Genomic DNA, 12,828 nt, shown 5'->3' with positions numbered 1-12,828 from the left:
ATCATCTTTAATGTTGGGCCTCTGCGATCGATGTGAACTTACCAGTTTGGATATTAATGATGTTCTTCAAAACTTGCTTCCTTAGAGCCCTCAGAACCATGTCCTGCTCTCAGAAAACACCAGATATTTCATACTCCTTGTGAATCACAATTTAAGACCAAAATTGAACAGTCAGGAAAAAATACCTCCTGTCAAAACCAAATAAATCGTGATCTCTCTACTGGGGAGTAATCTTGATGATTCATTTTGTTCAGAGATGGAAACAGAAGGCTGGGTGTTTGCCAATAATTTTAAAAAGCAACTCCTCAAAAGCTTTTCACCCTACAGCTTCAGATATAACCAAGTACCAGACTGGAGGATTTTCAGGTATGCCCAGGACCTCATATCCTTCAGGAGGACCCACTACCACTTAAAATCCAGCCGTTTCATGGAGTGTCCAAACGAGAATGGAGCTCCCAATCTTGAGAGTTGAGCAAGAACTTTGGAAACTTGTTTCTAAATATGCACAGCAAAGACCAGGAGGAGCATGTTTAACACAAAGCGTATGAGAGCTCCATCCAGTGGTCACAGCCCCCACCGCAACTCACCAGGACAGGTTCAGCAGGTGACCCCAAGGCAAGTTACTTCAGCCCCTCTGCTCTCTGTTTTTGCCCCGCATATAGAGCTCGCTCAGTTTTCCCTGCTCCACAGGATAACTGGGAAGCTCATTTAGTCCTGCAGCATGAAACATCCAAATACATCAAACCAGCACAACTTGCCTACGTTTAACCATACTAAATACAGAACAGGTATCAAAATTGCAGGCCCTGCTCAGCACTGCAGGATCTTAATCCAACAGAGGCAAATACTTCCAAGACAAAGTGATATTTATAAGTATTTTCACATCTTGATCTCTTGTACATTTTTGCACAGCCAAAGCAGTCAAGTTCAGGCAAATCATAAAGGAAACAAGAGTAACAAAGAATTGCATTGCCCATGAGAACTGGCTGAATCACTTAATTACTTGCATCAACCACTCTTTCATGTTTTGAGTTTTTGCCTGTTTTCCCTGCATAAGAAAATAAATTTATGTAAGTATGCTCCATCCCCTTCAGATGACTTTTAAGACTACTACTAGTTGCATATATTGTGGAGAAATGTTTAGAAATACCTGGTTCCTTTCTTGCTTCATGACAATTACTCACTAGCTCTGGGAGGTTCAAATGAACATACTCTACCATGAAACTGATGAAAACCACGCAGCCACTTTACAGTTATGCCTGCCTAACTACATCACACACTCCAGGATGTAGGACTTGTGTGCTAACAGGGGCTTAAAAACAACAGGCACAAATTCCAAGGGATCACATCTTACCAATTCTGCTGCTTGTGCCACAACTTCTTGTAAATTGGACAGAATACTTAGAAAGAATGGTGCCAAGGAGGATGGGCATGCAGCAGCAGTTCAGAGAATATATCCTTCCCCTCCTTCTTACCCCAGTGACTTCTGTTGCTGGAATTTCTGTTGTCAAAATATTCCCTTGAGTTCTGCATGATCCCCAGAAAGGAAAATGATGCAGGAACGCAGCAAGCAGGTGTGATAGGGAAGACTGTCACACATACACAAAAAAGTAGGCTTCGCATCTGAAAAACTTGTATTATTCAGCATTTTAGCAAGAATGTCAACTTGTCCAGCCAGGTAAGCTGCTGCAGCCCCTTCCTTATCACTTGACCTCTGCCCCACTCCATGAGTTCTGACACCAGGAGTCTCCCACCACCCCTATCTCACACCTATTGTTCTATTGTCTCAGCCTTCAGCTTCCCCCCATGATATGCACTTTTCTGAGAACAGTAGCAAGGCTCTCTATCAGCCATTTGCATATCAGGTCAACATCCCACATCGCTTGACAGTTGCCTCATGCAAATTTCTTGATCTGCATTTCATTGCATTCCCCTACGTCTCTCACCTTACTATCACACCCTTCACATCTGGTTCAGTCTTTGGTTCAGCTGCCACAGTAGTAACCTGAAGCAGTATTAAGAAGTTATGCTTTAGTGAAAAGGTCAATAACATTAATTTATTTCCTGAGGCGGCAAGGCATGGTCAATTATTGTGGCTGCATGGGCCTGTGCTTGCTTGGGAGATTGCAATCTGTTGGCCAGCTCAAAACAGCAGCCTCAAAGATCCTCAGTCTCAAGAAGATGCACATGATCTCAGCACTTGTGGGGAAAGATGAGGGAGGGAAGGATGCAACATGAACTCAAACCTTTTTAGAAACCTGAGAATCTACATGGAGATGGGTAGGGAAGAAAAGGAACCTTCTATAAGCACCAGCTGCTGGGAAGTCTCTGACAACACTCATAACCAGCTGGGCAGGAGAGAATATAACAGAGTAACTGCCACAGAACGTAAACAGCTTGGCTTTCTAAATGCTAGTTTAGAAGTAAATGCTGGCACAGAATAACGCATCTAAAGTGTATCCAGCATGTCTAAACTGAACAGGAAAAATTCCTCTGTTCTGAAACAGCAAAAAAAAAAGAGTTGTGTTTGTTTCTTTTTGTAAAGAAAAAGTGGTCTGACTTGTTTTTGCATATAGTTGGCAATTACCAAAACCCTAGAAGAGGAACAGACCACACCATATTACTAAAGGTCCTTTGCCTTTTCCATACTAGCTTGGAACAGTGAAAGAGTTTTACTATCTTGACTGATCTTGAATAAGGCAGCAAAAAGCAGGTTATCTCAATTAAGTCTGAATCTTCCAATCAACACAGCTTTTTACAAGTGAGATCTCTGGGGTTTCTGTTCCTATTTGCTCTCCAACTTCCAAATTTCTATTCTTTTTTTCTTCCCCTCCTAAACTTTCAGGAAATTATACCATCTTTACATATAATATAACCTAGGGAATGGCAAGGGCAAGGATGTTAGTGTCTTCTAAGGGTGTGTTTAGGATTAACCTTGTTAAGTAAAGTCCGGAGACAAAATCCGCTTATGTGGGCAAGATGCTTTGGCATGTCTAGCTAGAAGATAGCAAAGCAGCATAAATCAAAGCCTGATCCCCATGAAACAAAGGAGGAGGGGTTTGGTTGGTTTGTTTGTTGCTTCCAAAAATAAAAGCTTCCATCAACAGATTAAAAGTCAAGGAAACTCCAGTTCTTACCTATGTGTTTTCATGTTTTATGTTCAGAAGGATATAAGGACTTGCTCACGTGGACCAGGGCTTTAGCCTTTAAAGAGTTACCTCTCTGCAAAAACTGCAAAATGTTTCACAAAAAAAAAAAAAAAAGAAGTAGGGAAAAGACAGGATTCTAGCATCTTCAGAATATTTCACACATTAAAATAGTTTTCAAATTATCCCTTGAGCAATGGTACAAATCTTCAGATTTACTTGAAACACCATGGCAGACACAGGCACAAAGAGTTTTCCATTTGTTTGCTCTTTAATGAACTCCCCACTCTCTGACCACTGTGCACCTGATATTCTTGTCAAAGTCAACTACCCTTGACTCCTTTTTCTGAGGCATTCCTAAACTGTGGTTACCAAAGAGCACTGGCTGTACAAGGGATTCAAGTGGAATTCCTGCATCAGGGTTATGTACACAGGGACTGGCTGGGTCATCAAGTCAAGGCTCTGGAAGGAAGCGAGCAAGCTCTGAGCAAACTACCATGGCTAACACACAGTCACACACACCACATTATGCTGGGTCCAGCTGCATATCCAGACCTGTCTCATCTCACTGTCAACACACCTGTCACTGCCTGCTGCCGTATCATTCCTATGGCTCCTTCTCTTTACATTAGACTAAGATAGGCAATATGTGTCTTGCCGCACTTGAGACAGAAGAATATTCGATACGCAGCTCACAGGATCAGAAAAGCAGGCCAGACTCCAGAATTTTTAGGTCTAGGAAATGTAATTCCAGATGTGGGGGTTATCTACTGTGAGCTGCCTTTGAACAGTTGATCCAGATAAACAAAACCAGAGACCTTTCCTGCTTCTATTTTGGGATAAAAATAATTCAGCTACCATTATTGCTCTAGAGTATTTTACTGTTACACTTTCTAGTGAGAAAGAGCAATAAACTGTCCAGAGAAAGACCATATCTCAAACTCCGAAAGAAAATAACATATTAGTGACTGAAGTGTCAAAAAATCATTTATGTAAAAGCATGTTCTATTTACAAAGGTAAACTTGCTTTTCAGGACAAGTAAAACCACTACTGGAAAAAATATACATATAGAAACACCTCATCTTTCAAATAGACATTTACAAATACTCTGCTTTGCTTGAACTACTAGAAACACTAAGACATTTGAAATTAAGAGTGCATTCTGCATGCAGTTAGGATTGAAGTTACATTATTGGACTTCGGTGCATCATTTCTTATCATTGTTAACAATACTCTTAGGTTCTTCTATAACACCACAGCCTGGCTGTTACCTTAGGATCTCAAAAGGAGGACATGGATCTTCATTAACAAGTTATCAGTTACTCTTCATTTTGCCATTAAAAAACAACATCCCGATGGTATTCCCAGGAGAGTCTGGTCTTGTCAAACTTGGTGTCCTTTTCCCTGAGTTTCCCATTAGTGTCTTGCTAAGCAGGATGATCATTGGCTTGGTATATTTACAAGTCCCCAGACAGCACTCTTCGCATTATAAGGCAGAGTTCAGAAATTCAAGGAGTTCTGCACGATTGCGGTCTCTCTGTAGAGCAGAAAAGCAGAGGCAGTGGTTTAACAGCCCTGTAATCAGCGGACCAAGGCTACATAACCCTGCTTTCTGAGGGGCTTTCGCATCTCAGCACGCTGCACAACAAACACTGCCACATTCAAACAGCTGGATATGACCAGCTACCAGTTCGGTGTGAGTGCCTGGAGGAGGGGCGAGGGAATGGGTACTCAGGAGAGATGCTACAGCAGACAAGCTGTCACTGTCACTATTTCATGAGACATTTTCTAACTGGCTCCCCGTGGAGGCTCTGCTGGGTTGTCATCATGTAGCTCACAGCCTGCTCAGAAGGGAACTCACAAGCAGAACAGATGCAATTCTCTTGAGGCAACTTCCACTGTACACACAGCAAGCCTTGGGGTTTGGGAAGTATCATTTTTTTCTATGCCTAAGCAGCAGCTTGCAGCATTACAGAAAGGGAACCATTGATTCAGACTCTTTCTCTACCTAAGAGATGGCCCAACAGTCAAAACATTTGTTTCCAGTGTTTTTTAAAAAACACAATTTATAAAACAATCATTGAATCTTAAAAACGAATGTTCAATTTAGCATGTTCATGACCATGGATACCAATCAAAAAAGGACCAGCACTGAATATTTGACATCAAATATTGTAACAAGCAGGTTACTGGGATGAGGCTAGCAAGCATTCAGCATAATTCAACACAAACTTCAGCGCCACAGAACGAAGATAATTGTTTTTTGATCCAGATTAAGGTGGAATGCTCAGGGCTGCTTTGATAGCTGTAGAATGAATTGTTATGGCTGAACTGGAATGCGCCAAACTGGACACCTCAGCAAAGGAGCTCTTTTAACACACAATGACTAGTACCAAAAGCTCCCTGCAGATCACTCTAAGGTGTGGAAACTACTGAAAAGAGTGAACATATTATTTAAGTGCTGAGTCCAAACACCCATAGCAATAGCACAAAATGCTATTCATGATATCTATTTCCCTGGGTATCTCAGCAAAAGCATTTGACTGCTTTGAGAGAATGCATGAGCACGTGGTCCTAATACCACTACCATATTTTTTTAACTCCTCTCTAAATAATAGTCTTGCATGTGTTAGAAAAACACAGTAAAACAGCAATTACCACAATTGATCACAAGAGACTGGAAGAAGATTAGGACAATTAAAAACAGTGCAAATCAAATGAACAGAGAAAGCCACGAATCAGCTCAACAGTATGGACTGAAATTCTAAGAACCTGCACAAGCATTCTTTGGTTTAGCTACTCGTGCTTGAGCATCCCAAGCCCACTCATAACACAAAGCCTGCCAAAAGAATGAATTAAAACTTCCCAGATGGCATCACAGCCACATTAAAAGATACGATTAATTTACAACTCCTAACTGTAAGACCTACTCTTCTACAAAAGACTATTATTAGAAAAACATTACAAGATACAGTATTTTCCCTTAGGGATATATAGATTATTTTAATTCTTACCTCTTTATCCTTCTTAGTCTTCTTTATTTTCATCTTAATTTTCTTTCCCGTTATCATGCTGTAGTTTTCATTCTTCTTTTTGTTTTTAAAGAACTAAAATGAGATCACAAATTAGAAAGCCATCAACTTTGCTTTGTTTTGTAATGTTACAAATCTTAAATAAAATTACAGACAGTAATCTTCTATACTTCCTAACTGTCCAAAACAACACAGATAGGTTTGTATTTGCTGATGACAAAACTGGTGGCATTATAAACATTTTTATGACAGGACAGATTAAGTGTTTAGATGACAAATATAACGGGACTTCAGACTCACACAGGCATACCTTGGAAAGCTGGACAGGTCCTGTTTTCTCTTTCTTTTTCTTCTTTTCTTTCTTTTTCTTCATTTTGTTCTCTTTTTTCCTTTTCTACAAGACATGTACTCTTATGCTTACAGATTCACAAGGGCAAAAAAAGGAAAACCACAAGTAGCTCTTAACACCCCAGCTAGTCAAGACAGCTGCTACTGCTTGCTCTTACCACTGCTGAATAAATACTACCTGAAGCACACAGAAAGTAATGCAAGCAGGGTTAGCAGCCCTTGGGATCTTGAGAAAAATTAATGGCCTGATCCCTGATTTCCTCTTTTAATGTAACCTCAATATATAAAATCGCTGAACAGAAGGTCCTAATAAAATGACAAATTACAACAGCAGGGATATACTTCTCTCTCTCACTGACTATAAATAGTTTCTTCTAACAGAAATTCTATAAAGTTATCAAGACTCCTCACTTCTTTTTTGCTTCTAAATTCTAGCTGGGCCAGCAACTACTAGCAAAAGGAACCTTTAAATTATTTTTCCTTTAGTATATAGTCAAGTATAGGCCAACCTGTCAGCTCACCTGCTGTAACCCTAAAAGTGTGATTCAGATTTACATAGCCACAGACAAAAGCATTACAGCTACATGACACTGAAGGTTATCGAAATGTGAAGAACTATTTTCTGTTTGTTAACTACTTATTTCTCTTAGTAAATGTTTACCTTTTTGTTGTGTTTTTCTTTCTTCTTTTTCTTTGATTTAGACTTAGGGGAATCTGGAAAAAAATAAAATCAAATAAAACAAACAAAACAACAAACCAAACCAAAACCCTGTAAGCTTAGCATGCTGAAAAAGGCACTTGGTTTTACAGACAAGGCATATAGAAATGTAAAACATAGGAAGAAAATGCTTTAATTCAGCTGTATGTATGTTGAAACTCACACAGAGAAAAGCAACACTTTTTTTTTTAATCAGCTTACTGCCACTTGCTGGTCTAATGCAGAAACTGAAAATACCTGGATTTACTTAGTGACTACTTATACTAATATCTTATATTAATGGAGACACTATTTCTCTTTTCTTTCTGCAGCTGTACTGAACAGACTGCAAACATCTGTCTTATAGCCAGGGATCCTGACTCACAAAGAAAGCAACAAAAAGCACAGTTGGTGCTGACAAACCACTGAAAATATTATCACTGTTCAAAGCAAATTAAAAACTTCTCATACTTGCTCAGCTCACCTTCCAACTTCAAGGCTTTTAGTAAATTTTGTAAGGCAGAAACTCAAAGTTCTGTGACCAAATAATAGATTTTAATGAAAGCATTGTGACTGGCACATGAGGAAGTTGATTTTTAAGCACCAGCTTTGACTATGGGACTACAAACTTGGAGAGATTGTACAACATCTTTCTAGTCTTCCAAGAGACTGCCTTCAAGTTATCAGCTCTGTCATTTCTTTACAATAAATTCCAAGCAAAATATAACATCATATGAATATACCAGAGCACAGCCAGTCTCAAAAGTTAGAAAACTCTTAAGGTAAGGCTGCCCAAGCAATCTTCTTTGGGCCTCCTAAAAACAAATACAGCACAAGCATGTCAGAAGAAACTATGAAAATGGCAATTCTATCACCACATTCTGCCTCTTGGTAACAACGGACTGGACTAAGGGCCCACAGGTGATCATATACCTGGCCAGAGGGCTTTTACAAATGTTTGCCAACATCAGGAAAGGGGTACACTCAAGAACAATGGGCTTTGAAAATCAGTACACTATGGTGAATGGACACTTGCCCAGTTCTATCCCTTTGCCCACACCTCTTCCAGACTCAGTTTTTATCTCCCACCATCCTAGCCACAGTTCTCATGACCACAAGCCCTAAAAGAACTTGTCTAGACTTCAGTGCTGAACTGTTGACCTCCAGGCCAACTTCTCCTGTTCACTCTTTTACTCTTTTCGAGTTGCCGTCCTCACCATCTGGCCTCTTCACCGGCCCAAGCTGCTTCCATACTCGGTCACCCCGCCTCCCTAGTCCTAGCACTGATTTGCCTGCTTGTCTCCTGTCTGAAGGGAACCCCTGTCCCAGCTCCACCTAACAAGCAGCAGTCCCAGTTTCTATATCCCCATGTCTCCTTTTCCACAGCAAAGCGTGTCCCTTCTGCATTCAAGTTAGCTTCATTTTCCATATAACCTATGTTACCAGCAAGGCTGAAAATGTAAATGGGGGCTACAAATTAAGAGAGCAGAAGACAGTTTCCCCAACTCCTCTTGGTTTTCCCAGCCACTGCCCAGTGTCTAACAGTGAGAGTTACAGCTGCACTTGCTAAATAAGAAAAAAGAAAACAGAGATTAAAAAACGCCAGAAGAAATCTCCATTTTGCTATCCCAAGGAACATTCACTCCACTCCTGCCATACCCAACACATCAGACCTGGGCAACCTTAAGCATTCAATGTCTTTGACTGCAACTTAGGCAAGCTATTCCACTGTTCTGCTGCTAGGGGGTATTTTTACTAAATCTAATTCAAATCCCTTCTGATGCAATTTAAGGCCATTTTTCCTTGCTCTGAAAGTCACAGATTTTGCACTCACCCTCCACAGTAGCTGCTACCTACACCTATATATCTGTCTTAGCTCAATTACCTCACATCTTTTCTTCTCTAGGTGGAGAAAATCTGGTTGTTTCAATGTGCCCTTGTAGGACAGTTTTGCTAGATCTTCTGCTCTCCTCTGTGAACAGGAAAACTTTAGTAATTTTTAGCTGTAAAGTTTTAGCAAATCTCGGAGCATGCAGACTGACAAAGTGGGTTTAACTCAGAATTAGTTCTTCCTCGGATACTGCTTTCCTGACACCCCTCCAAAAGATGAACCAGAAAGCATGTCAAGCATGTTCACAAAGTCAGCGTCTGACATGACATTTTAATTCTCTTTAGAAATGCTGAAGTGTATCACATGGGATAAAATTCATTCAAGAAGACAGGAAGAACCTAATCAAATGTACAAGTTCACAGATGTGAACATTTTCAGAATGTATTTACATCAGATAAATTGAATCAAGCCACTGAAGTATGAGAACAAGTAATATTTCCATACATATGTAAACCCACTCCAAGAGAAGCAGAACTAAGTCTTGGTTAAGCTGTGGGATACACAATCACAGATACGAGGTCCTGCACCAGATAGTAAAACTTCATCTGACTCTTGAAGTTAGGGAATTTTCATCAGAACTCTATTGCTCCTATAATTCTAGTTCATACAAGAGTTCTTTCCAACCAAAGTAAAAAAAAAATAGATTAAATATATATATATATATATATATATTTATATAAAAATATATAAATATATAAATATATATATATATATAAATATATATATATAAAGTCCACTTCAGTATTTAGAGTATTTAGCCTAACACATTCTATTTAAAACAGCATGGCAATTTGGTCATTTTACCTGCAATGATACCAAATATTTTGATACAGAATATCAAAGCAATGTAGTCCTGATATAATCAGCAGTACATTCCCCTTGAGGTCACAAGTTATACCCGTAGAAAAAATCTGCACTTACTCCTAGACAGTACCTTTTTAAAAAAAATTACCTCAAGTCCTCTAAGTAAGCAGCGCTTAGACTGGAGTGTCTTAATCCCGCAATGGCTGAATACATGTTCCCGCTGAATTCAGTCCTTGCTGTTATTAAACTTCATGTGAGTCCTCAAAGTTAAAAGCTTGGAGCTTTAAGACGGAAGTAAGACTAAATCAAAGACCACAACACTGGTCTAAATATAGGGCTGAAGTAGAGAAATATCTGTATTCCTTCTACTTTCAAAACACAGAGGTTTAAATATATAAAGCATGTTGTTACAAAGTAACATAGAATGGCATTTTCTATGTTGAAGTTATTTAGATCAACACAGGAACGTTGCATATGGTGTGCAAAGAGGTACCTTAACATGGCAATGGGAAAGGGTTGTGAGAGAAACACTTGGAAGATGCAACATTGATATTTTACACTGTCCTTTTGTGGTGGTTTAGCCACATTTAAAATGACCTTTAAATGTTCCAGGAGTGCTATCAAAACTGGTAAACATCATCTGTATGCACGGAGGTAGCTTACCTCTGCTACTTGAAGAAGACGACCTTGATGATGAGTGTGATGATGAGGAAGAGGTGGATGCAGTGCTAGAAGACGATGTGGATGAAATGGATGATGATCTGCTTCTACTGCGTTTTCGCTTCCTTCTTTCTTTTCCTTAGGATAACACAAGGCAACAGTGACAAGCATGCCAGTAACTCTAGTCTACAAAAATGACACTTCACAGAACTGAAACACAATGAACACCTATTTTGAGGAGCTGGTTGTGGATTTTTTCCCCACTGTCTGTTACCGTTGGCAAGTGAGGATGCTGCATATCAGGGCTGAACATGGTAAGCGACATAAATGATAACACACATGCCACTGCAGCATGGGAACAGATCAGCAGTACCCACCTTGGACTTTCAGTCCTTCCTGTGAAGTGGCACACAGTGTCCTACTTTTTTCGTCCTTCCTGTTATCCATATCTAGTAAGAGACAAAAGTACCTTTGATAACATTTCCAAAAGACTTTGGGAGGAAAAAAACAAAGAGCACTGCAGAGGCAGGGGGAACCCGGGAGCGCTTCCAAGGGCGGCCCCACCGCTGCTCCTACCGCACCGCACCACGCTCCGGTGAAGCTCACGTTCAGGCTCTCGGCCCTTCGCCTCAGGAATGGGAGGCCAATCCCCTTTCCTATCGTGTCACCTTCGCTGAACGCGCCGCCGCAGCCCCCGGCAGATTGCCGGCCCCGCCGAGGCCGCCCCGGGCTGCGCAGGGCCGGCAGCTGCCAGGAGGGCCCCGAGCCCGAGAGCCGGGCATGGCTGTCCCGACCTGCCACACACCCCTGGGGCAACGGCGGCTCCTGCCCCCACCCTGCGGCCGCGGGACCCCCTGCCCGACCCACCCGGGACGCGGGTGGCCGCTGCGGCCGCCCGCCCGCCCTTACCGAGGGGCAGCCGGGCCCGCCGCGCACGGCTGCCGACCCGGAAGTGGCGGCCGCTTCCTGCCCAGCGAGCCGGCGGCGGGAGGGCGGCGGAGCGGCCTGCAGCCTCGGCTCGGCCGGCAGCGCTCCCGGGGGCCGGGCGGCCTTGCCCGCGGCTTCCCCGCGCTTGGGTGGGCGCCTCGGGCGAGGAACCCTGGCAGCCGTTCCCCGCCGTGCCGGGCTCCGGCGCAGCGCTGCCGGCCCGCCTGGGCAGCTCCCGCGGGGGCGGGGGGGAGCCCCAGCGGAGGGTGTCCCCACCTGAGCCGTACGCTGAGCCTCCGCAGGCCTTTGGAAGCCTTTGCGGAACCTCGCCTGCAACTGAAGGGAAAGTTACTCATTCCACGTTACCCGTTGCGAAAATTAAGGGCTTCTGCTACAGAGCCTGTGCCAAACAAGGCCTGTCTGTGCTTCCCAGGACCCGCCGGGCGGCCTCTCGTAACCCCGCCTGGCCAGCGCAGAGCATGACGGCCTCAGCGCGGTGCCGACCCGCTGTCCAGCTCTGCGGTTTGCCCCACGGGCTGGTTGCCAGGAAACAGCTCCCAGGAAGCAGCCCGCCAGCCCCGTCCAGCTGCGGCTGCTCCAGCGGAGACCCCGCACCCAGCCCACGCGTGCGCCGCCACCCTTTGCTGTGCACCAGCGTGTGGACACAGCCCTTGTGCGTGTCTGCGCCTCCGCACACGCAGGTGCGAGTCAAGCCGAGTCGGCTGTAACTTGACCAAGGGAGCCCGAGTCCCGCCGTGGGACCCCGTTTGCTGCTGCTCTCGTGCTGCATTCGGCTACCCGCAGCAGCAGCGCTACAGCTGTGCGGCACCTCCGTCCCACGTACAGCGCTCATGGAGATGGGGCGCTCCCTGGCACCAACGGGGTGTTTGAGCTCTCGCAGAGGAACGGGAGGTGGATGCTAACGTTTTTCCCAAGCTGATTTCCAACACTTTGGGCTTAACCTTTTAAAACACCCCGTTCTCAAGCATGAAGTAATCATGGGATACTGAAACAATTCCTCTGTTACTGGCCTGAACTGAAACAAATCCAACCTGAGCTGAACCCAAACCTCCCCCAAACACAAATAGCATCCTGTTGTCGTTCCAATGGATCTTTGTACCTCATGAATCTTTGTCTGATCTAGTTTAACTCAGAATTTACTGAACTTCAATGTGCAGCCGTTTTACAATATTCAAGTATAAACCAAAATAATTATGAAAGATTGATTCTTAATCCAAAGCAGTGTCCACTTTTTTTTAAATTGTAAACAAATATCCAGTATTCCACATCCTTCTAAAAAGTCCGCTTAAATCCAGCCAAAA

At 43.0% G+C, this 12,828-nt stretch overlaps 1 protein-coding gene across 1 annotated transcript; it reads right to left on the bottom strand.

Annotated features, from left to right (window-relative positions):
• Positions 1 to 4,115: 4,115 nt before the first annotated feature.
• Positions 4,116 to 12,296, bottom strand: LOC102088712 (serine/arginine repetitive matrix protein 2). The gene is made up of 8 exons (XM_065059535.1): positions 12,131 to 12,296; positions 11,489 to 11,836; positions 10,957 to 11,028; positions 10,583 to 10,717; positions 7,189 to 7,241; positions 6,490 to 6,573; positions 6,162 to 6,254; positions 4,116 to 4,684 (listed from the first exon to the last, which is right to left on the bottom strand). Exons 1-8 carry the CDS (start codon positions 12,294 to 12,296, stop codon positions 4,634 to 4,636), a joined length of 1,002 nt encoding a protein of 333 aa, XP_064915607.1. The 3' UTR covers positions 4,116 to 4,633.
• Between the last annotated feature and the right edge of the window lie 532 nt (positions 12,297 to 12,828).

The sequence above is a fragment of the Columba livia genome, chromosome 3, assembly GCF_036013475.1.
Source record: "Columba livia isolate bColLiv1 breed racing homer chromosome 3, bColLiv1.pat.W.v2, whole genome shotgun sequence".
Lineage (NCBI taxonomy): Eukaryota > Metazoa > Chordata > Aves > Columbiformes > Columbidae > Columba > Columba livia.
Note: the sequence above shows the minus strand (reverse complement) of the source record. Positions and strands in the feature narration are given on the sequence as shown.